The sequence below is a fragment of the Panthera pardus genome, unplaced genomic scaffold (genome assembly GCF_024362965.1).
Source record: "Panthera pardus isolate Hobbes unplaced genomic scaffold, ASM2436296v1 HiC_scaffold_8, whole genome shotgun sequence".
In the NCBI taxonomy this organism is placed as follows: Eukaryota; Metazoa; Chordata; class Mammalia; order Carnivora; family Felidae; genus Panthera; species Panthera pardus.
Window position 1 is genome coordinate 64,889,318 of NW_026527013.1, and position 25,289 is coordinate 64,914,606.

General features: G+C 37.5%; 1 protein-coding gene across 2 annotated transcripts in view; it reads right to left on the reverse strand.

Annotated features, from left to right (window-relative positions):
* ZPBP (zona pellucida binding protein) overlaps nucleotides 1-25,289 on the reverse strand; it is a 114,681-nt gene that overhangs the window by 62,510 nt on the left and 26,882 nt on the right. For both annotated transcript variants that reach the window (XM_019451003.2, XM_019451001.2), the window contains one exon: nucleotides 19,160-19,378. In XM_019451003.2, coding sequence (XP_019306548.1) covers nucleotides 19,160-19,378 — 219 coding nt within the window. The remainder of the gene's footprint in view (nucleotides 1-19,159; nucleotides 19,379-25,289) is intronic.

Sequence of the window (25,289 nt, forward strand, 5' to 3'; positions counted from 1 at the left end):
CTTGAGACTTCTGCTCTCTGCTCTGTAAAACAACAGGCTAAATATTATGATTTTGCCATTCTTTCCAGTTGTAAAAATAAGATTTAAAATATAAATATGTCAGGGGCGCCTGGGTGGCTCAGTCAGTTGAGCGTCTGACTTCAGCTCAGGTCATGATCTCACAGCAAGTGAGTTCGAGCCCCATGTCGGGCTCCATGCTGACAGCTCGGAGCCTGGAACCTGCTTTGGATTCTGTGTCTCCCTCTCTCTCTGTCCCTAACCCACTCGCATTCTGTCTCTGTCTCTCTCAAAAATAAATAAACATTAAAAAAATTTTTTAAATATAAATATGTCGCTCTTAACAATCTAAGCTCTTCTCTAACCACAAGCAATCATGACTTATTTTACTTTCTCCAAATTCTCAATCATATCCTACCCATTAGCCATTCTGGAATGTTTCCTAGATATACTCTGTGTTGTCTTTATACATGACTTTTAAGTTGCTATTCTGCATGGAATTCTTTTAAAACACCAATAATTTCATGGGTCTCCTTAACTGTTTATCTCCTAATGACATCTCTACTTTCACAGCACCCAAAGAACACCTGGAATTTCCGCCACAGTATTTGCTATACTACTGTTACATGACATCTTCCTTTAAGTAGAATATGACCTTCTTGAAGAAAGATCCTTGCTCTATATTATTGACTTTGCCTGATATGTTATGTAAAATATGTTGGATGGATAAGTGTTGATACGAAGGTAATAAAATTGACCACAGAAGTACTAATAAATGCAGAATACACTTGTAGAATATTGGGCAATCTTCATTATTTCAGTATTCTTTTTTATTTTTATTTTTTTAAGTTTATTTATTTTGACAATTACAATTGAGAGAGAGCATGCACGCACAGGGGAAAGGAGAATCCCAAGCAGACTCCATGCTGTCAGTGCTGAGCCCAACGCAGGGCTCGATCTCACGAACCGCAAGATCATGACCTGAGTGGAAATCAAGAGTTGAACACTTAACCAACTGAGCCACCCAGGCGCCCCTTCAGTATTCTCCCCAAACCAGACACATTATGTAACTTCCCTGCTTTCATCTGAATTAATATCACAAAGAATTATCAAATATCACAAAAAAGACAAACCACATCTGGGTGATTTTATAAAAGCAAACAGAACAAGATGTTTGAGCTGAAGGAGACCTCCAAGTAGGGTTGTAGATTTGGAGGGGAAAAAAAAAAAAAAGGAGGTTGTTTGTTTTTTTTTTTATGGACTATTTTTACTTTAAATCCTTTTAAAATGAGACAATCCTAAAACCAGACCCAGGAAATGTAAAATTTCTAAATGTATGTATCAAAAATATACAATGGAGTTAAAGAAAGCATTTTCAAATTGTAGCCAAATATTTAAAATATTATTCACCCAAGGTAATGCTTGCTTTTGAAGCCACTGCTCATGAAGTAATTCAGAAGACGGTAGACCAGAGTCTACCAATTTAACATAATATGATTATGAGATCAGATCATCATGAAGATACACAATTTTATTTTTTTAACTTTTTAATGTTTATTTTAGAGAGAGAGACAGAGCGCCAGTGGGGGTAGGGCAGAGAGAGAGAGGGAGACACAGAAACCGAAGCAGGCTCCAGGCTCTGAGCTGACCTGTCAGCACAGAGCCTGATGCAGGGCTTGAACTCACAAACTGTGAGATCATGACCTGAGCTGAAGTTAGATGCTTAACTGACTAAGCCACCCAGGTGCTCCCACAATTTTATTTTTAATTTAAATCCTTATAAAAATTTTAAGGCAAATAAAAAAATTCATTAAAATCTACTATTTATTACGCTAAATCAAAATTGTTGGAAATAGTAACACAGAATCAACAGAAATTATCCAGTCTTCAGGATCAGTCAGTACGGACAGTGATCAATCAAGTCACCAACATGTAGAATGTTTAAGTTAAAATCCAGTACAAAGCTAGTAAGGGCCAACGGGCAGTATAGTTTCCTCCACCATGTTAGATAAACCACATAACGCTCACACTCCCTAGATGAGTTCACTCAATCAGTTCTCTGGATCTGAGACAGCACAATTTCTTCCTGAACTCCTGCCTATGATATACCTGCTTTACTTAGGCTAGATGGCTAACCTCACCCTGTATGAAACTATGCACCCTGTTTTGTTTTTTTAGATTAAACTTTCTATAAAATGAAACAATGAAAAAGAAACGATGTCAGTAACATGGTGATTTAGGATACTTCAAGCCATGTCCTACCACAGAAATGCTGACAAAAATAACCCAAAACAGAGTCAACTTTGCTGAAACTCTGGAAAATAGCTGAATTTTTACAATTAGAAGAATCAAATGGTTTTTCAATCAATGGTCTCTGAATCATTGATTCAAAAGAACCTGAATCAAGGGAAGTTGACTTAAGCACAGCACTTAAGGAATCTCTTATCAGAACACTAACATCAAGCTAAAGGACATGAGACCTGAGAGATCACACACAACAAAGAACAGTCTTTGCAAAGGTGGTTTAGATAAGTCACTAAACCAACAACCACAACACCTATAAACAATAACAACAGACACAAAAGAGGTGGAAGAATCTGGTTTCATGGTAACTACCGGTTAGAATATTAAAAATGTACAGTTTTCAAAAAAAAAAAAAAATTACAAGGAATGAAAGAAGACAGTATGAACCATTCACGAAAACAAACAAACAAACTATCCCTGAGGAAGCACAGAAATTTTAATTATTAGACAAATAAATATTCCATACCAACTGGATTGAATATACTCAAAGAGCTAAAGGAAATAATGAACAGAGAACAACAACAAAAAGGAAAATGATTTCTCAACAAATATACCATATTAATAAAGTAAAAGATTATATAAAAGGAGACCAAACAGAAATTCTGGAACAAACAATTACAACAACTAAAATGAAGAACTCACTACAGGTTTTCAATTGATCTTGTGAAAGAAAGAACCTGTGAATTTGAGGATAGGAAAACTGAGAGTGTCCAGTTAGAGGAGCAGGAAGAAAAAGCAGGAAAAGAACTGAAGGCCTAAGAGACTGTTGGACTTCAGGTGTACTAACATAAGCATAATGGGGGTCCTAGTTGAGAAAAAAAAAAAAAAAGAAAAAGAAAAAGAAAGAGAAAAAGAAAAAGACTTGAAGAACACTTGAAAAAATAATAGACAAAAGTGTCCCAATTTGATAAAAGACATGAATCACATATCCAAAAAGATCAATGGAATTGAAGCAGGATATATGCAAGGGATTCAACAGTGAAAAAGATTATAACCAAACTGTCAAAAATCAAAGAGATAATCTGGAAAGCAGAAAGAGAGAGAGAGAGAGAAGAAAAAAAAAAACTTGTCACTTCAAGTGCATAAAAAGATTAATCGCAGATTTCTTGTAAAAAAAACCATGGAGGTTCAAAGGCAGTGAGATAACATATTTAAAGCATTAAAAGAAAAAATGCTTTCAACCAAGAATCCTGGAAAACTAGCATTCAGAAATGAAGAAGAAAGTAAAATATTCCAAACACAGTGTTTGAGACATTAGATAGTAACAACAACAGATAATAATTTGATGCTATACAAAGAAATAAATAACAGTTGTAAAGTTAACTACACAGGTGAAAGGCAATATTGCTGTATTTTTATTTTTTTAACTCCACTTTTTTCATGTATATGATTAAAAATAAATACATAAGACAACAGTCATAAATCTATGTTAATGGTAAACAAGGTATATAAAAATGCAATCACTGAGCACACCATAGAGAGGAAGGAACAAACTATCCTGGAGCAGAGTTTTGGTACACTGCTCATACTAGGCTAGTATTAATCCAAACTATATAGTTATACATTCAAGATGTTAATTGTAAAACGCACGGTGGCTGCCAAGAGAGTAACTAGATATGTTCAGAAAAGGAAATGAGAATAAAACCAAAATGATATTTTATAGTCAATTAAACACAAAAAAATCAGTAACAGAAGCATTAAGAAAACAAAAAAGATCTGAGAGAACTACTCGTTTACAGTCCATCATGAAAGGAACCTGGATGCCATCACTCCCATCCTCGTAAGAGGTACACACACTGAAACTCACAAACTCTTCTTTGATTCACCAAGTAAGTAAGGTCTCCGGGAAAACTGCTGTCCACAAAATTGTAGAGAAAAATGGGTGGATACAGGTTAACTATTGCTCACCAGGAGAAGCCCCAAGAGCCGGCCAGGGGAACTAGTACCAGTAAGAAAACTGTAATTCAGAATCTGTTGAAGGCTCACAGCGAGCAAACTCAAGTATCAGAAACTCTAGGGGAGTTCTGTCTTACAGGGCCCTCCACAGGTTCGTAAGTTTAGGCCTCCATTCGTCCCAAGAGGTTCTCCCGTATAAAACAACCCTCCTGAAGATGAGGAAAAAAATCAGAGTAGGTGTGGATAAAGTCAAAATTCTGTACAAACAAATGGAAATATTGAAGAGACAGGAAACTAAAAAGCAATCCTGGAGCTGCTAAGTATGAGAACTGAAGTGAATAACTGATCTGAAGGCAGATTTGATCAGGCAGAAGAAACAAATCAGCCAACCTAAAAACAGAACATTAGAAATTATCAAATCTAAAGAAAAGAAAAAAAACGAGGGAAAGTGATCAGAACTTAAGAAAACTCTTGAACATCATCAAATGGACCAAAATCTACACTGTGGGAGTCCCAGAAGGAAAAGAAAGTGACAGAGAAAGTATTTTAATAAACAGTGGCTTAAAACTTCTCAAACTTGATGAAATCATGAATATAAACATCTAGAAGCTCAACAAATACCAAGTAAGGTAAACTCAAAAAGACTCACATGAGGCCACATTATAATGAAGCTTCTGAAAGACAAAGAATCATGAGAGCAGGAAGAGAGAAGTAACCTGTCACATACAACGGATCCTCAATAAGGTTCTGAGCAGATTTCACATAAAAGCTTTTAGAGGCCAAATGTCCCGGGCTGATATAATAAAAGTGCTAAAAGTTGTTTTTTTTAAATGTCAACCAAGAATCTGACAACATGCAAAACTGTCTTTCAAGAGTAAGGGAGGAATTAAGACGTTCCCAGATGAACAAAAGCTGAGGGACTCTGCTACCACTAGATCTGCCCTCCAAGAAATGGTCAAGGGAGTCGTACAGGGTGAAAGGAAGGACACGAGACAGAAATTCAAAGCCATGTGAATAAAGATCTCAATAAAGGTCAATGTATGAGTGATGCTAAAAGCTGCTATTATTGTAAGACTGGATTATAACAGTAATATTGACATGATTAAAAAACAGCCTAAAGGTAGTATGACTGCAACGTTGTTTTGTAACTTCACATTTTACTTTCTAAACAATTTGAGAGACTAAATTCATTTGAAATAATTATTAGTTTATATTTTGGGTCAATATGTAAAGTCATAATTTTATGTCATCAACAACTGAAAGGGGTGGGAAAAGAACTGTTGAAGGAGAGTTTCCAGACGGTACTAACATTATGCTGGTATAAATTCAAATTAGCGTTATGACATTGGGATGTTAAATGTAACTCCCATTTTGACAACAAAGAAAATACCTATAGAACATACACAAAAGAAAATAAAGCAAGCTTTAAACATTTAAGTACAAAAAGTCAACTACACACAAAAGAAGACTGTAATTGGGGTGCCTGGGTGGCTCCGTTGGTTAAGAGTCTGACTCTTGACTTAGGCTCAGGTCATGACCTCACAGTTCGTGAGATGGAGCCTGGTGTCCAGCTCTGGGCTGACAGCGTGCGATTCTCTCCCTCTCTCTCTGCCCCTGCCCCACCTGCACATGTGCTCTCTCTCTCTCTCTCTCAAAATAAATAAACTTAAAAAAAAAAAAAAGAAGAAGGCTATAATGAAGAAAATGAGGAACAAAATAGAAAACAAGAAGCAACATGGCAGAAGTAAAGCCTGTACTATGGGTAATCACTTTAAAAGTAAATGAATTAAACTCTCAACTCAAAAAACAGGGATTGACAGAATGAATAAAACAGCCATAACCCAACAACGTGCTCTCTGCAAGAGGCTCACTTTAGATACAAAAACACAAGTACACTGAAAGTGGAAGGATGGAAAATGATACTCCACGAAAACAGTAACAAAAAGAGAGCAGGGGTGACTACACAAATATGAGACAAAATAAGCTTGAAATCAAAAAAGGGTATAAAAGAGAACATTATATAATAATAGATTTAATAGAGTGGTAATATGTAAAAATTATAAACATGTATGCACCTAATTCATGTACCTAATACCAGATTATGACAATTTCTAAAGGAAAACAGAACTGAGAAGAGAAACCCAGGATTGGTGGACTTCAATGGCAAATTCTTACAACAATTTAAAGAAGAATCAATACCAACCCTTCTCAAACTCTTCCAAAAAGCGGAAGAGGAAGGAACACTTCCAAATTCATCCTATGAGGCCAGCATCACCATAACACAAAAAGCAGACAAAGATACTATAAGAAAAGAAAATAATAACAGATCTGTATCACTAATAAACCCTGATGCACAATTCCTCAACAAAATACTAGCAAACTGAATTCAGGAGCATATTCACAGAGTAATACACCATGATTAAGTGGGATTTACTACCAGAACGCAAGGATGGACCAACATACAAAAAGCAATGTAAGACACCACATTAACAGAACAAAGGGGCTAAAAACACACATGCCCATCTCATTTGATGCAAAAAAGCCATTTTACAAAATTCAACACCCTTTCATGAAAAAAAGGCTCAACAATATAGAAGCAGGAGGAAAATCCCACCATATAATAAAAGATACACACACACACCCACACCCACACCCACACACACACCAACAAGAGCCAAAATCATATTCAGTGGTAAAAGACTAAAAGCTTTTCCTTGAAGATGAGGAAAAAAACAAGGATGTGGACTTCTGCCATTTCTGTTCAACAAAGTACTAGAAGTTCTAGCCAGTGCAGTAAGGCAAGAAAAAGAAATAAAAAGTATCAAACTGGAAAGGAAGTGAAATTATTTCTATTCACGGATGATATAACATTATATGTAGAAATAAAGATTCCAGAAATAAAACTATACAAACAAATAAATTCAACAAACTTGCCAGATACAAAGTCAGGTGCATTTCTAAAACTACACCCAATAGTATGAAGAAGAAATTATGAAAACAATTTCATTTACAATAGTATAAAAAAAATACTCAGGAATTAACCAAGAAGGTGAACAACTTACATGATGAAAATTATAAAGCACTGATGTGAGAAAATGAAGAAGACAAAAATAAATGGAAATATGCCCATGTTCACAGATCGGAAGACCTAATAGGGTTAAACTGTCAACACCACACAAAGCAGCCTATAGATTCCGTGCAATCATACCAAAATTCCAATGATGTTTTTGTAAAAATAGAAAAACCCACCCTAAAATTCATATGGAATCACAAGTGACTGGAATAGCCAACACAATCTTGAAAATGAAGAAAGCTGAAAGCGTCACAATTCTTGATTTCAAAACTTATTAAAAAAACTATAGCAACCAAAACAGCATGGAACTGGCATAAAGACAGTCATACGGACCAGTGGAAGAGTTAGACACGAAGAAAGCCCTCACATATACAGTCAAATGATTTTTGATAAGGGTGCCAAGATGATTCAATGGGGAAAGGAAAGTCTTTCCAACAAACGGTGCTGGGAAAATGGACATCCACAGGTAAGAGAATGAATTTGAACCTTTACCTAATACCACATACAAAAATTAACTCAAAGTAGATCAAAGGCCTAAATGTAAGATCCAAAACGCTGTCAGAAGCAAGTATAGGGCAAAAGCTTCACAGCACTGGATGTGGCAATGATTTCTCACATATGGCACCAAAGGTATGGGAAATAAAATAAACTAGAGAAACTTCATGAAAAGTTGAAAAATTGTACATCAAAAGACAACATTAGTAGAGTTAAGAGCAATGTACAGAATGGGAGAAACTACTTGCAAATTGAGATCTGATAATAGATTAATATACAGAATACACAGAAAAATCATAAAACTAAATAAAAAGATACCAACCTGGTTCAAAAATGGACAATGGAACCGAACAGACATTTCTTTCTAGAAAATGTACAAACAGCCAATAAACTCATGAAAGGTATTCAAGAATCATTAATTATTAAGTAAATGCAAACCAAAACTATAATGAGATGCTGCCTCGTACCCATTAGAATGGTTATTATGAAAATAAAAAAAATGGGGCACCTGGGTGGCTCAGTCAGGTGAGTGTCTGACTTCGACTCAGGTCATGATCTCACAGTTCGTGGGTTCAAGCCCTGTGTCGGGCTCTGGGTTGACAACTCACAGCCTGGAGCCTGCTTCGGATTCTGTCTCCCTCTCTCTGTGCTCTCTCTTTCTCTCTCTCAAACATAAATAAATAAGCATTAAAAAAAAAAAAAAAGAACTAGTGCTGGGGAAGATATGGTGAATGAGAACTCCTACGCACTGTTATTGAGAATGGTAAATGTTGTAGCCACTGTGGAAAACTAAAGCAGTTCCTTAAAGAAATCAATACAGAATTACTATATTTATAAGTATACACTTACAACAATCCAGCAAATCTACTTATAAGTATCACTCCAAACAACTGAAGGCGGGGTCTCAAAGAGATACGCGTACACTCATAAGCAGCATTATTCACAACAGCTAAGCTTGAAAGCAAGCTAAGGGCCTTCAGTGGATGAATGGATAAGCAAAATGTGTGTGTGTGTGTGTGTGTGTGTGTGTGTGTGTACATGAAATATTACTCAGCCTTAAAAAGGAGGGACATTCTGACATATGTAACAACATGAATCAACCGTGGGGACATTACAGTAAGTGAAATAAGCCAGTAACAAAAAGAAAATGACTGTATGATTCCACTTATATGAGATCATTAAAATCACAGCGATAGAAAGTAGAATGATGGATGTCTGGGGCTGCGAAGAGAATAGGGACTTTATTTAATGAGGATAAAGAATCAGTTTTCTACGATGAAAAGGGTTTTGGAGATGGATGATGATGACAATGACACAAAACCATGAATGTATTTAATACCACTTATCTGTGTATTTGAAATAGTGAGGGCAAATTTTATGTCATGTGTATTGGACCACAATAAAAAATAGAAACTATTTTCAAAAGTATTAAGCCAACCTTCTCTTCAGGAACCATGCAAGCAAGAAGAGAGTAGAGTGAGTAAATCTAAGTATTGAAAGAAAAACTGCCACCAAACTGAAAGGCTGAATCCAGTGCAATTATCCTTCAAAACTGAAGAAGAAAAAAAGACTTTCTCAGATAAACAAAACTTGAGAAAATCTGTCACCAGAAATGCTGCCTGGCAAGAAATGTGAAAAGAAGTTCTTCGCAGAGAAGGAAAACAACATATGTCCAAAACTTGTATCTAAATAAATATCATTAGAGAAGTAAAAAGTGAAAGTAATATTAACATTAAACGGACAATAAATAGCTTGTTCCAAATAATGTGAACATCGTACAGTGGATTAAAGCTTAGGGACAATTAAGTACACAGTAGTGTTGTTGTAAGGGAAAGGGAGAACAAATCTGGGAATTCTGTTATAAGAAAACCGAATCATACGTATGCTCAATTAAAAGCAGAGAACACAGAAAAAGTAAAGACAAAAAAAGAAACAAAAGACAAGGGGCAGCAAAGACAAAACAGTAACTAATGTGGCGGATCTCAATTCAACCCCATCGATACTGATTTTGAGTCAACGGTTTAAATATACCAATTAAAAAGACCGTCAGAATGAATTTTCAAAAAAAACCCACCTAATTATATCTCATCTTCAAGAAACCCACTTTAAACACAAAGACACTGGTAGATGAAGATTAAAGGGGTAAGGGAAGATATACACACAAACTCAAATCAAAAGAAAGCTGGAACAGTAATATTAATTTTCAATGTAGATAAAACATCAGGAAAAGAAAAGTTATCACAATTAAGGTTATTATATATGATAAAGGTGTCATTTTTCCAAGAAGACAGACAATCCTTAACGAGTACAAGCCTAATAACATAGTATGTAGAAATGGGAGGCCAAAACTAATAAAATCACAAGGACTCTGCTAATAGAGATGGGCACTTCAACAACTCTGATCAATCTGTGACAAATCCAGAAGGTAAAATATCAGTAACAACACAGTGGACCTGAAGAGCAACATCAATCAAATGCATCCAACTGACAATTATAGGATGCCTCATCCAGCAGGAGAATACAAATTCTTCTGGAGCACATGCACCTTTCACCACGACAGACAACACTCCAGACCACTGGACACGTTTTGAAAAATGTTTTGAAAGAGGAACGATACAATACATGCTCTCAGGCTGCAACGGAATTAAACGAGAAATACATGATAGAAAGAGAGCTGGAAGATTCTTGTACCTTAAACAACAGACCAATATATACCACATGAATAAAATAAGTCCCGATCAATTTTCAAATATTCTGGACCAAATGAAAGTAAATATACAACTTATCAAAATTTGTAGGATACAGTAAAAGCAGGGCTTAGAGAGAAATTTATAGTACTGAACTCAAATACTAGAAGAGAAGAACAATTTAAATTAAATAATTAAAGTTTTTATCTTAAGGAAACCAAAAAAGGACAAATTCAATCAGAAGAACAGAAATATAAAATTCAGAATGTGTACTTGTGATGAACACCAGGTGTTGCATGGAAGTGCTGAATCACTATATTGTACATCTGAAACTAATACTACACATCATATGTTAACTAACTGGAATTTAAATAAAAACTTAAAAAATGCAAATTAGAAAAAAATTTAAAAACACTGAGTAACTGGAATCAATAATAAAATTCAGGGGAATTAGAAAAGCAAAAACAAAACCAAAAACAAACAAAACCAAAAACCAGAAATCAAGAAAATTAAAATCAGAAAATCCGTATAGAAAATCTGTAATCAAAAACAGCAGAAAGAAGGAAACAATACAAAATAGAACAGGTATAAACAAAATAGAGAATAGAAAAAAACAATAAAATCAAGGAAAACAAAAAAAGTTGGTTCCTTAAAAAGATCTACAATATTGATCACCACCTAACCAAAGAAAAAAAGAAATTATGGGGCGCCTGGGTGGCTCAGTCGGTTAAGCGTCCGACTCCGGCTCAGGTCATGATCTCGCGGTCCGTGAGTTTGAGCCCCGCGTTGGGCTCTGTGCTGACAGCTCAGAGCCTGGAGCCTGTTTCAGATTCTGTGTGTCCCTTTTTCTCTGACCCTCCACCGTCCATGCTCTGTCTCTCCCTGTCTCAAAAATAAATAAACGTTAAAAAAAAATTACAAAAAAAAAGAAAAAAAGAAATTAAAGACAGGAATTACTACCTATCTACCTTTCATAAATAAAAAGAATTATAAGAGAATATTATGTATAACTATATGCAAAAATATGATACCCTAGATGAAAGAGATGAAAATATAAACCACCTAAACTGAGTCACAAAGAAACATAAAATATGAATAAGCATATAACAACAACAAGAAAAGATCAAATAAGTAATTAACAAACTCCCAATAAAGAAAAACCCAGGATTCAATGGCTTCAGTGGTATATTCTATCAAGAGTAATTAGGGGCGCCTGGGTGGCGCAGTCGGTTAAGCGTCCGACTTCAGCCAGGTCACGATCTCACGGTCCGTGAGTTCGAGCCCCGCGTCAGGCTCTGGGCTGATGGCTCAGAGCCTGGAGCCTGTTTCTGATTCTGTGTCTCCCTCTCTCTCTGTCCCTCCCCCGTTCATGCTCTGTCTCTCTCTGTCCCAAAAATAAATAAACGTTGAAAAAAAAAAAATTTAAAAAAAAAAAAAAAAAAAAAAGAGTAATTAGAGAAACTCTCAATGTCTTCTGGAAGAATAGAAAAGGGACACTTCCTACTTAATTTCATGAAGCCAACATTACCCTGACACCAAAGCCAGAAAAGGACATCACAAGAAAACTCTGGGCCAATTTATGAATGCAAACATTCTCCATAATATAGTAATGAACAAATTCCAGTAGCATACGAAAGGAACTTAAACCCTAACTAAGTGGGATATTTCCCAGGAATGCAAAGACAGTTCACCATATGAAAATCAAAAATTATAACACATGCATTCATAGAAGGGGTAAAAAAAAAAAAAAAAGGATAATCTCATTTGATAAAGAAGAAACATCTGACAAAATCTGACAGTTTCATGATAAACACACTCAAACTTGGAATTGAAATGAACTGCTTCAACCTGATGAAGAACTTTTATGAAAAGCCCATAGCCAATATTATATTCAATAGTGTGAGATGTAAGCTTTCCCTCTAGGATTACAAGCAATTCAAGGATGTTTACTTGTGCCACTTCTAATAAACAGTATACTGGACAGGCTAGCAAAATCAATTTGGCAAGAAAAAGAGATAAAAATTATACAAGTTGAAAACCAAGAAGCAAAGCTATTGTTATCCTCAGGTAACATTATCTTCTATATGGAAAAAGCTAAAAATTCCAAGCACAGACACAAAAAAACACAGAGCTAACAAATTAATTCAACCAAAATGCAAGAAAACACACAAAAATTAGTGAATTTCTACACACTAGCAATGAACAATGTCAAAATAAATTACAAAATGCACTCACAACAGCATCAAAAAGAACAAATAAGTACATAGTGATAAATCCATCAAGAGGTGCAATACTTAATACACTGGAAAGTACAAAACATTGCTGAGAGAAATTAAAGAAATCTGCTATGGCCTCAATATGTGTATCCACCCCCCAAATTCGTATCTTGAAATCCAAATGCCCAATGTGATGATATTAGGAGGTGGGGGTCTTTGGGAGGTTCTTAGGTCACGAGAGTAGTGCTTTTAGCCATGGGGTTACAAGTACTCTTGCAAAAGTCCCTCCAGAGAGATCCCTGGCTTCTCCTGCTATGTAAGAATATAATGAGAAGTCTGCACACCTGAAAAGCATCCTTCCTGAACATGATGGCACCCTGATCTCAGAATTCCAGCTTCCAAAAATGTGAGAAATAAATTTCCACTGTATTTTTTTAAATGTTTATTTATTTTTGAGATAGAGAGAGAGAGAAAGAGCATGAGCAGGGGAGGGGCAGAGAGAGAGAGAGACACACAAAGAATCCAAACCAGGCTCCAGGTTCTGAGCTGTCAGCACAGAGCCCGACGCAGAGCTCGAACTCACAGACCACGAGATCATGACCTGAGCCGAAGTCAGACGCTTAACCGACTGAACCACCCAGGCACCCCTCATTTCCATTGTTTATAAGCTACCCAGTCCGCGGTATTTTGTTACAGCAGCTCAACGGTCTAAGACAAAGTCCGAAATAAATGGAAAGATATCCTGTATTCGCAGATTGGAAGACTTAATACTGTTAAGGTGTTAATACTATTTAAAGCTATTGGTGGGTTCAGGGCATTCCCTACCAAAACCCTAATGGCCTTTTCTGGCAAAAATGGAAAGACAGATGCTAAAACCCATGGAACTGCAACCAACTTCAACTAGGCAAACCAACGTTGAAAAGAAGAACAAAATTGGAGGACTCTAATTTCCAAGGTTCAAATCTCACTACAAAGTACTATCAAAAGCTTATGATCAAAACAGTGTAGCGGGGCACCTGGGTGGCTCAGTCAGTTGAGCTTTGGCTCAGGTCACGATCTCACAGTTCATGAGTTCAAGCACTGCATCAGGCTCACGCACAGCCCACTTTGGATCCTCTGTCCTCTTCTCTGCCCCTACCCTGCTCACACTCTTTCTCTCAAAAATAAACATTAAAAACAAAACACAACCAAAACAGTGTGGTATGGGTCTAAGGACAGGCATACAGAACGATGAAGTAGAAGAGTCTAGAAATAAACCCATATATCGGTGGCTGGCTGACTCTCAACAAAGGTGCCATAACAGTGCAATGGGGAAGACCACAGGCTCTTCAAAGAATGGCGCTGGGACAACTGAACATCCACACTTAAGTGAAGACTGGGTCCATATTTCACAGTATATAAAAAATATTTACTCAAAATGAATCTTCGACATTTAGAAGATAAAATTTCAAACTCTTGAAAGAAAACAAAGGAGTATACATCAACAAAAAAGATCTCCAACAAACAACCTAACATGACACTTCAAGGAACAAGAAAAAATAAAAATAAAAAACTTGTCTTCACATTAGAAGAAAGACAAAAAGAAAAATTAAAGCAGGTATCTTCTTTGGAGAAATGTCTATTCATGCCTTCTGCCCATTTTTTTGATTGAATTATTTGGTTTTGGGCATTGAGTTTTACAAGTTCTCTACAAATTTTGGATACTGACCACTTATCAGATGTATCATTGGCAAATATCGTCTCCCATTCTGTAGGTTGCCTTTTAGTTTTTGTTGATTGTTTCCTTCACTGTGCAGAGGCTTTTTATTTTTATGTAGTCCCAATAGTTCATTTTTGCCTTCATTTCCCTTGCCTCAGGAGACATATTTTGAAAGAAGTTACTATAGCCAATGTCAATAAAGTTACTGCCTGTGTTCTCTTTTAGGATTTTTATGGTTTAAGGTCTCACTTTTAAGTATTTAATACATTTTGAATTTATTTTTGTGTACAGCGTAAGAAAGTGGTCCAGTTTCATTCTTTTGCATGTAGCTGTCCAGTTTTCCCAACACCATTGTTGAAGAGATGGTCTTTTTCCCACTGGATATTCTTTCCTGTTATGTCAAAGATTGATTGACCATATAGCCATCAGGCTTATTTCCAGATTTTCTATTCTGTTCTAGTGATCTATGTATCTATTTTTGTGTCAGTACCACACTGTTTTGATCACTACAGTTTTGTAATGTAACTTGAAGTCTGGAATTACGATGCCTCCAGCTTTGCCTTTCTTTTTCAAGATTGCTTTGGCTGTTTAGGGTCTTTTGTGGTCCATACAAATTTAAGGATTGGTTCTTCTAGTTCTACGAAAAATGCTGTTGGTATTTTGATAGGGACTGCATTAAAAGTGTAGACTGCTTTGGGTAGTATAGACATTTTAACAATATTTGTTCTTCCAATCCAGAGGGGAGGTGGATGGGGGGATGGGCTAAATAGGTGATGGGGATTAAAGAGTGCACTTGTCATGATGAGCACCAGGTGATACATGGAAGTTGAATTACTAGGCTGTACACCTGAAACTAATATAACACTATGTGTTAACTAACTGGAATTAAATAAAAACGCAAAAAAAATTAAAGCAGAAATAAATGGAATAGGGAACATGAAAAATAAAACAAATTATTAACAAAAAGAAGAGCTGGTTCTCTGAATTATTTTTTTTTATGTTTATTTCCTTTTGAGAGAGAGAGAGAGAGAGAGAGAGAGAGAGAGAGAGAGAAAGCATTAGCAGGGGAAGGGCAGAGAGAGAAGGAAGCACAGAATCTGAAGGAGGCTCCAGACTCCATGCTGAGCTGTCAGCATAGAGTCCGACGCAGGGCTCAAACTCACGAATGGTGAGATCATGACCTGGGCTGAAGTCAGATGATGCTTAACTGACTGAGCCACCCAGGTGCCCCCGGTTCTTTGAAAAAATAACAAAATGGATAACCTTTAGCTAGACAAGCAAAAAAAAAAAAAAAAAAAAAAAGACAGATCCCAAATAAATAAAATTATAAATGAATCTGGAGACATTACAACTGATACCAAAGAAATACAAAGGATCATTAAAGGTGGCTATGAATAACTATATACCAAGAACTAGACAACCTAAAATAAATGGATCCATTCTTAAAAACATATAGCCTAACAGGGCTGAATCATGACAAAACAGAAAATCTGAACAGATCAACAACAAGTAGAGAATTGAATCTGTCACCAAGACCTCCCCAAACAGAAAAATACCAGGACCAGATAGCTTCACTGGCAAATTCTGCCCAATATTTTTAAAACCTCAATGTCAATCCTTCTCAAACTCTTTTAAAAAACTGAAGAAAAGGTAACATGCCCAAGCTCATTTTACATGGCCACTGTTATCCCTGATACCAAAGCCAGATACAGACACTACAAGAAAAAAAACTACAGACCAATACCCCTGATGAATACAGAAGGAAAGATTCTCAACAAAACACCAGCAAGCCAACTTCAATAGCACATTAAAAGCTTCGTACCCCATGATCAAGTAGGAGTCATCTCTGGGATGCAAGGATGGTTCAACGTATGCAAATCAACAAGTATGATGCATCACATGAACAGAATAAAAAAATCCTATGAGTATCCCAGTAGATGCAAAAGTGTTTGGCAAAATTCAATAGTCATTCACAATTAAAACTCCCAACAAATCAGGTCAGAAGGAAAGTACTCCAACATATTAAAAGCCTACAGCTAACATCATACTCAATGGTAAAAGGTTGAAAGATTTTTCTCTAAGATCAAGAACAAGACAAGGAGGCCTATTCTCACCATTCCTATAGTAACAGCATTAGAAGTCCTGGCCCGAGCAATCAGGCAAGAGAAAGAAAAGGCATCTGAATCAAAACGGAATGAGTAAAAACGTCTGTGCCTGCAGATGATGCAATCATACTTACAGAAAATGCAAGAGACTCCACCAAAAAAATTGTTAGACCTAATAAATGAATTCAGTAATGCTGCAGAACACAAAATCAACATACAAACATAAATTGCATTTCTATACAGGAACAAGTTACTTTAAAAGAAATAAAACAATGCCACTCATAATAATATCAAAAACAACAATATAATTAGGAATAAATTTAAACAATAAGGTAAAAAGATCTGTACACTGAAGGCAGTAAGATATTGATAAGGAAACTGAAGACTCACAAATAAGTAGAAAGATATCCCAGGTTCATAAGGTTAAGAATCAACATTGTTAAAATGTCCATACAACCCAAAGCAATCTATGGATTCAATACAATCTTTATCAAGATTCCACCAGCATCTTTTACAGAAATATAAACACTCAAATTCTTATGGGACCACAAAGAATCCTGAATAACCAATGTACTTCGGGGAAAGAAAAAAACTGGAGGCAATACACTTCTAATTTCAATTTATATTACAAAGGTACGGTAATCAAAAGAGTATGGTATGGACATAAAACACATATCTATGGAACCGAGTTGAGAGCCCAAGAAATAAACCCATGCATATAAGGTCAAAGGAGCCAAGAATACTCAATGGAGAATAGGTAGTCTCTACAATAAATTGTACTGGGAAAACCAGTCACATGCCAGAGAATTAAACTGGACTCTGATCTCATGCCAATCTCAACCATTAATTTGAACTGAAGATTTAAATGTAAGACCTAAACCATAAAATTCCCAGAAGAAAACATACAAAAAAGCTCTTCAGTGAACATGCCAATGACTTTATGAATATGACAGCCAAAGCACAAGCAATGAAACCAAACCAAACCATGGACCTATATCAAACTAGAAAACTTCTTCACAGTAGAGGAAACGATTGTGTGTAAGGATGTATCCATACAGACACAATGGAACAGCATTTATCTGTGAAGAAAAAGCAAATTCTACCATCTGCAACAAAGTGGATGGACCCTGAGGGCATTGTGCTGAGTGAAATTAAGTCAAACAGAGAATGACAAATACTTTCATCTCATTTACATGTGGAATCTACAAAAACCACTCATAGGAACAGAGAACTGACTGGTGGATGCTGGGTTAGAGGGTAGGGCCTGAGGGAAATGAATGAAGTTAGACCAAGGATACAAACTTCTAGTTAGAAGATGAATAAGCATATGGATATAATATAGAGCATGGTGAATACGGTTAACAATAAGGTATATTTGAAAGTTGCTATAAGAGCAGACTGTAAAAGTTCTCACCACGATAAAATAATAAGATAAAATAAACTGTAACTATGTGAGATGATGTGTTCACTTTACTGTGGTAATCATGTTGTAATATATATGTGTATCAAATCCTTATTCCTTACTTCTTCAACTTACGTAATGTTACGTATCAATTTATTTCAGTAAAGCTGGAAAAAGAAATACTGGACGAAGGACGTGAATATACTTTTCTCCAAAAAAGAATACACACGAATGGCTAGTAAGCACATGAAAAGGTGCTCGGCATCATTAGTCATTAGAGAAATGCGTCTCAAGCCCACCGTGCCTTGTTTCCATTACCATCATTTTTCTCTTATGGGTTCAACTATACTTCCAAGGTTTTCTAAGGACTATTAAATGCCTAATAACAGCACCTATTAAATACACTGGGTAAAAGACCTCATGACTCATGAATGCTAACAGTGGGTCCTTGAAGAGCTGAAGAACCAGTCTAACTGTGATACTTTGTCTCAGCAGCTGCAGAATAACTTTCACAATTTTTCTGGAGAAGGAGAAAAGCAGTAAGGAAGATAAAAAAAGACAGTGAAAATGGGGCTGAACTTCTCTTCTTCTTTTCCTGTAAAGCTTCACACCTCTCAGGTGTGTCTAAAAATTTAATCCTAGATGTCCAAAAAAAAAAAAAAAGAGAGAGAGAGAGAGAGGGGTGAATACAAACACCAGCAAGAGAGGAATCAAGGACAGAGTAAAGAAGAAAGAAAGGAGTACGGCAAGCAAGATCATTTGAGATGGAAAGGGGACGGAGTCAATTGAGATGGGACCCAGTAAAATACACCGACAGTTATTCCAAAGTGCTCATTCATCAACAAGCCCTTTATATAAGTCTAAAATCAATTCCTCGAAATTCATTGAAATTTCCAGAAAATACTGGGCCTCCACTCTGTGTTATTAGGAAAAGCACTGTAAGCTGTTAGAACAGTCCCTCTGATCTATATTAACTCTTCTTATTGCACTTAGATGCTTTTTGCAAATTAAATCCTGTAGTCAAATATCAAGATAGGCATTTCCTTATACTAACTCCATTCTCTAATAAGTTACCATAGCAAGGTTTAGTTATTTGAGAGTGCAAAATTTTCACTGAGCACGTAAATCAGTAGAATTTTATTTGGGGGCCTATCAGAACTAAGCCAGAGTAGAGAACATGAAAAGTATTCAAATCTATAACATTTACATTCTAAAAATGTTGTTGGTAATTCACATGTCTTTAAAATTTGCTATTCATTTTCTGTAAAGGACTGTGTTTACTTACCTGAAAATGTAAAGAACAATTCATTCTGCAAACCAGCTCTTTGCATTTTAACATGATGGCATTCAGACTTCAGTAAAGAAACCTCACATGAAAGGTCAAGAACCAATTTGCTTAAAATCTGAAGAAGTTTCTTCTCAAAAGAAATATTATAAATACTATTGCAAGGAGCTGCATGATATCGAGCCGTGAACTGGTAATAATAATGAGGCTCACGATAAGCTGTAAAAAATTAAACAGAATAACACAAAAGCGGTTATTTAAGCAATTCAAATGCATTGCAACTACTCAAGAGAAATCATTACTTGGAATAAGTTCATAGTATTTTTATATCCATCCTGAGGAAACTGAGGGATACGGGGGTTATGTCACACTCCCATGCCTATGGTGTCAAAACTAAGATTCTAACCGAGAAACCTGCCCCAGACTCCACGCCCTTAACCAATATATTATTCTTCCTCAAACTTAGGAATGAAAGTTCTCTTAATATTCATCTTGGAATAAACTATAGTCATATAATTACCAGCTATAAGCAACAAATAGTATGTTTCTCATAAATCTACCAGTTTTATCGAGTGCCATTACAATATCTGAAATGGGGGACGTTATTCCTGCCCATTTCAATATATAACTGAAATGACACAAAAAAATAAAGATGATAAGAAATCCATAATAATTACATATATTATGTAACCACATGCTCTGACACAAAGAAATCAAAATGCAAATCAACAATTAAAATCCATCAAACACGGCTCGGAGCCTAGAACCTGCTTTTGGATTCTGTGTCTCTCTCTCTCTCTCTCTCTCTCTCTCTCTGCCCCTCACCTGCTCATGTTCTGTCTCTGTCTCAAAAATAAACATTAAAAAAAATTTTTTTAAATAAATAAAATCCGTCAAACATTTGAAAACAAACTACGACTAAATAACAAATGGTACATCTAATAAAGTAATGACTATTAAAAATATTATTAAAACAATTATAGTAGCAGGACATGACAGCTGGAGAAACAGAAGCCCACATCCCAATGAAAAATAACGTAAATTATTTTTAAAAAATAACCATTTATAATCTCTGAAAATGGTCCTAATGCAAGCAGAAAGAGAGAGGGGTTCCCAGAAAAAGAACGACAGTTTCCGAGACGTGTGAAAAGTTATTTTAGGCCCTGCTGGCCTAGGAAAGAGTGTAGGAACTAACAGGCCAGGAGACAGTCTAATGATTGCTGAGGGAGCATCAGGCGAGCTGACACCCGGCAAACACCCCCACCCCCAGTAAGGTGGGCTCTGCGTGACATTCCTGGGGCACTCCTGACCGCCCAAGAACAAATGAAAGGGAAAAAACAATTTAACTGATAAGCGATCACAGTCACGCAGGACATGAGTCTCCACCAGTTTACAAGTACCTTAGTAAATGACAAGAAAAAGGCAATCCTATCAATAGCCTAATCTCCAGAAACCCATAGACTTAGTTTCCTGGAGCCCCAACATCACCCTCCTCTCCACAGTGATGTGGGAAACAAAGACAAGAAGGAAATGGTAAATAAAATTAAATTTCTTTTTATTTTATTTTTTTTTTACGTTTATTCCTTTTTTTTGATAAAGACAGAGCATGAGTGGGGGAAGGGCAGAGAGAGAGCGAGACACAGAATCCGAAGTAGGCTCCAGGCTCCGAACTGACAGGATAGAGTCTGATGCGGGGCTCGAAAGCACGGGCCGTGAGATCATGACCCGAGCCGAAGTCGGACGCCCAACTGACTGACCCACCCAGGTGCCCCCAATTAAATTTCTTTATAACCCATTGACAATATTTAATGTTTCTCAAATGTTACACATATTTGTCAATAGTATAGCCCATTGACAAATATTTGAGACAGGCAGAGTAAAACATTCCTCCAATAAACTCCCAACTGTCTTAATGTTAATGCCTTCCTGGAGGGAAAACAGCCTTAGCCTGACAACAGCAAGGCCTCAGGGACATTATGAGTCCTCTTTAGCACATCGAAGTCCTTCTGGAGGCCTGTATAGAACCAGTCAATCCTCATAAACCCAGTGCAGCTCTTTCTGCCCCTGGGTCCTGTCCCCGTGCTTTAAAAAAATCACCTTTTTGCACCAAAGACATCTCCAGAATTCTTCTTGGCCAACAGCTCCGAACCACCATCACTCCAAAACCGCACCAATATCAGTGACAATAAATTGGTGATAAAACTCCCGGTGCTAGTTAGTTCTGACAAATATCTCAATTAATTATGAGCGGACAGCAGTTCACTGCATTTTATTCCATCACCAGCTTTTTTTTTTTTTTTTTTTTAATTTTTTTTTTAACGTTTATTTTTGAGACAGAGAGAGACACAGCATGAACGGGGGAGGGGCAGAGAGAGAGGGAGACACAGAATCGGAAGCAGGCTCCAGGCTCTGGGCCATCAGCCCAGAGCCCGACGCGGGGCTCGAACTCACGGACTGCGAGATCGTGACCTGAGCTGAAGTCGGACGCTTAACCGACTGAGCCACCCAGGCGCCCCATCCATCACCAGCTTTTAAAAGAATCGACGTAAAACGTCAAAGCTGAAAAACAGCTAAGAGACGGAGTCCAAAGCCACTCATTTTGTGGACTTGCAAACTATTGGAGGGGAATGCCAAGCGACTTAAACACACTTTTGGGTGGCAGTAGGGGAGATGAGGCACCACCAAAGAGGTGAAATGCCATTTGCCTGCCAACACAATCCTAGACCAATCCACAGGCTGGTGGCTGAGGCGCCGGTTGGGGAGGAAAAAGTGTGCACAAACTAGGGCAGACTAAACATGTTCTTGTACTAAACAAAGCCAGAAGATATTCATAAACTATTATCTACTATTCTTTTCTGATAACGGAAATACTGTCGGTAGGAAGACAAACAAAAAATCTGTACACAAACAAAAACAAACCCATATTTAAAACTCCCAGTGCAGACTCAAAAGTGAAGCCTGACCCGCCGCACACGCTTCAGGTACCTTTGCAGGATCTAAAGCCCTCCGAGTGCTCAGATTCTGGACCCACCAAAGCCAGAGAACTGAGGAAGCTGCTGGCCCTGGTGACTTACCCCAATTCGGGGAGACTCTGCTTTGGGAAAGATCCCCAATGTTCTCCTTACTTGTTGCTAGTAAAACCCTTCCTTTTCCTATTCTTGGCTCAGTTGTGCCTTTAGGCTCAACACCCACCAAGAGGGGAACTGAGTTTTGGGGGACATTAGGACAAAGAGAAAAGTGAAAAAATATTTATTCAAAAAAATCTCCTAACAGTCAGTAAGAACAGGGAGTCCGGGGTGGTGAACCCAGACCTTCCACCTCTCTCCCCTCTCGGCCTAGTGAGATGGAAAGCACTCCAGACTGGGCAGATGAGAATGTGGGGCGCCCTCTTCCCCAGCCCCCAGACAGCAGCCCCCCAGGAGGGGCAGGGGGGGTCAGCACTTCTCCTGCCAAGCGGGACTACCTGCTCCCGGCGGGAAGGTGCAGGTGAGTATGGCTGAGACAGCTGGGAGGGGACGACTCCCTTCTTCCACTGGCCAGCACTTCATGCCACGGGCGCTCAACACTGGCTGTGGCAATGCTGACAATGCCCCCCGGGGGCCCTCGCTGCCCTTGACTGCCCTGGCCCAGTTCACGGTGAGGGGTCCACAGCTGGAGCGGCAAACCCAGGGGTCCCAGGGATGCTGCTGCTACCCCTCCCCGGCCGCCAAGCTCCTAGAGCAGGGGGGCACTCGTGTCCTCACCCCAGCTCCAGACTGCGGGTCAGGTGGGAGGATGTGCCAGGGGGCAGGAGCAGGCGGGAGAGCAGAGAGCTCAGAATCTCTTCTGGAAGGAACAGGCATCACTGGAGATAAAGTGCCAGGAAGCTGGAACCTCGGGGCAGTCTCAAAAACCCAGAAGGTCTGCGGAAAGACGATGGGGAGGTGACTTATAGACTCCCTGGGGGGGACAGGTGAACTGCACGCAGGCTGCCTAGTCTGTCAGACAGCAACTCCGGAAGTCTATGCTGCAAGCAGCAATCCTGGGGTCAGAGAGAGTCTCAAACACTGACCAGGGGAATATCCCCTCAAAGGAAGGCATACTTCACTGGATCAGCCTTCAGAGGAATTTATGCCCAGGGCATTGCTAAAAAAACAACTGCTGCCATTCCTAAAACAAACTAGGGGCTGGGGGTGGGGGGCTTCACATTATGGTGAGTGAGGAGCAAACTTCATGGAAGTGATCTAGACACTTGCGAACTTCACGGAAATGATCTAGGCACTTGCTAAACAAACATCAAATAATTACAAGCCTGGGGAGGGCGGCAGGTTCCAGGCTATCTAAAAAGTCCAGGTTCTGAAAAAAATTTGAGTCAAGCAAGGAAACAGGAAAGAATGACTCATGTCCTGGAAAAAAGTAGGAAACAGTAACCACTTGCGAGAATGATCAGATGTGGGATTTAAAAGATAAAGATTTCAAAGCATCCGTTACGAATATGTTAAAATAACGAAAGGAAATTATGATTAAAGAAGGAAGGTATAATGAGAATTTCACAAAGCTAATATTTGTAAAGTTTGAAATTATAAAAAATGAACGAAGTGCACATTCTGCAGTTGAAAAATGAAAGCACTGAAAGGAAAAATGGACTCAGGGGCTCAAGAGTAGATTGTGATCTGGCAGAAGAAGGAATCGGCTAAAAGCAGTTCTTCAGATTAGAGTGAAAGAACATGACCATAGTCAGTAATCGGAATCCACACCAAAAACAAAGTGTTCCGGTAAAGGTAATTATGTCATTACAAAGACAGAATAAGTGCATATTTCTTCTACTTTTTTTCCTTTTACTGATAGAAAAAGCAACTGTGTAAAGGATTTGTGTATGATGGTCCACTGGTCCCCTACACTGGGCCAAGGAAACGACTACAGGTGGTAACTTGAATACATGGGAACAAATGAAGAGAATAAAAAATGAGCGACAAAAAGGCTAGTAAGCTATAAACCTACAAACACACACTGGCTCTTCTTTCTGTTTCTGGCTTTTCAGAAACACGTAACACTATGCAAAATAAGAGCTATCTATTGATAGTTGTGTAACATTTACAAATATAACACGCATAATATTTATACCACAAAAAGCAGAGAAAAGGAATATGTATATGTAAGAGTAACTTTTCTACATCTCAGTGGAATTTAGTATAAATGTCAAGCTGACTCTGTAAGGTAGGTTAAGATGTATGTGGTAATCCTCAGAACAATCAGTAAGGAAATAAAACTCAAATACAAAGTGAAAAATCGCTACTTAAAATGCTACATTAGGAATTATTCTTTTAATTCCAAAGAATTCATGCGAAATACAGGAACGCACATGAAGCAAAAAATAAAACAGCAGAGTATATCTAATGATATAAAAATGACATTAAATGTAAAGGAATGACACTATCCAGTCAAAAATGATACTGTCTAGTCTCTTCACAGACTGTGAAACTGGATTGAAAAAGCAGTATCAACTATCTGGTGGCTACATGAGACACATTTTATATTAAAAAAAATACAAACCGATAGAAAGTAGTAACGTGAAAGATGATATACTATGCATACAGCAAACACAAGAAAGCAGAAGTGGCTATACAATTATCAGGTTAGAGAGACTTTAGAAGAAACAAACAAACAAAAAGGAACATTTTATTAGAAGGGACAATCCTTCAGTAAGACAGAACAATTATAAACATAGACACACCTAAGAACAATGTACCAAAACAAAACAAAAACTGACAAATAAAAAAAGAAACAGACAACAATTATTAGTTGGGGATTTCAACACCCACTTACAATAATAGATACAACAACTAGGCAGAAGATCAACAAAGAAATAGAAGTCCTGGGTAGTGTCATGAACAAACAGACCTAACAAGTATCTACAGATCTCCACCCAAAACAGCAGAATACACATTCTTCTGGAGTGCTCATGGCACACACTCAAATACTCAAAGATGTTGCAGATACTGCACTACAAATCTCAATAAACTTAAAAGGATTGAAATACAAGTATTTTCTCTAAAATGGAATAAAATTAGAGTAAGAGAGAAATTTGAGACACTTACAGAGACACAGAAATTAAACAATAGCATCCTAAATAACCAATATGTCAAATAAG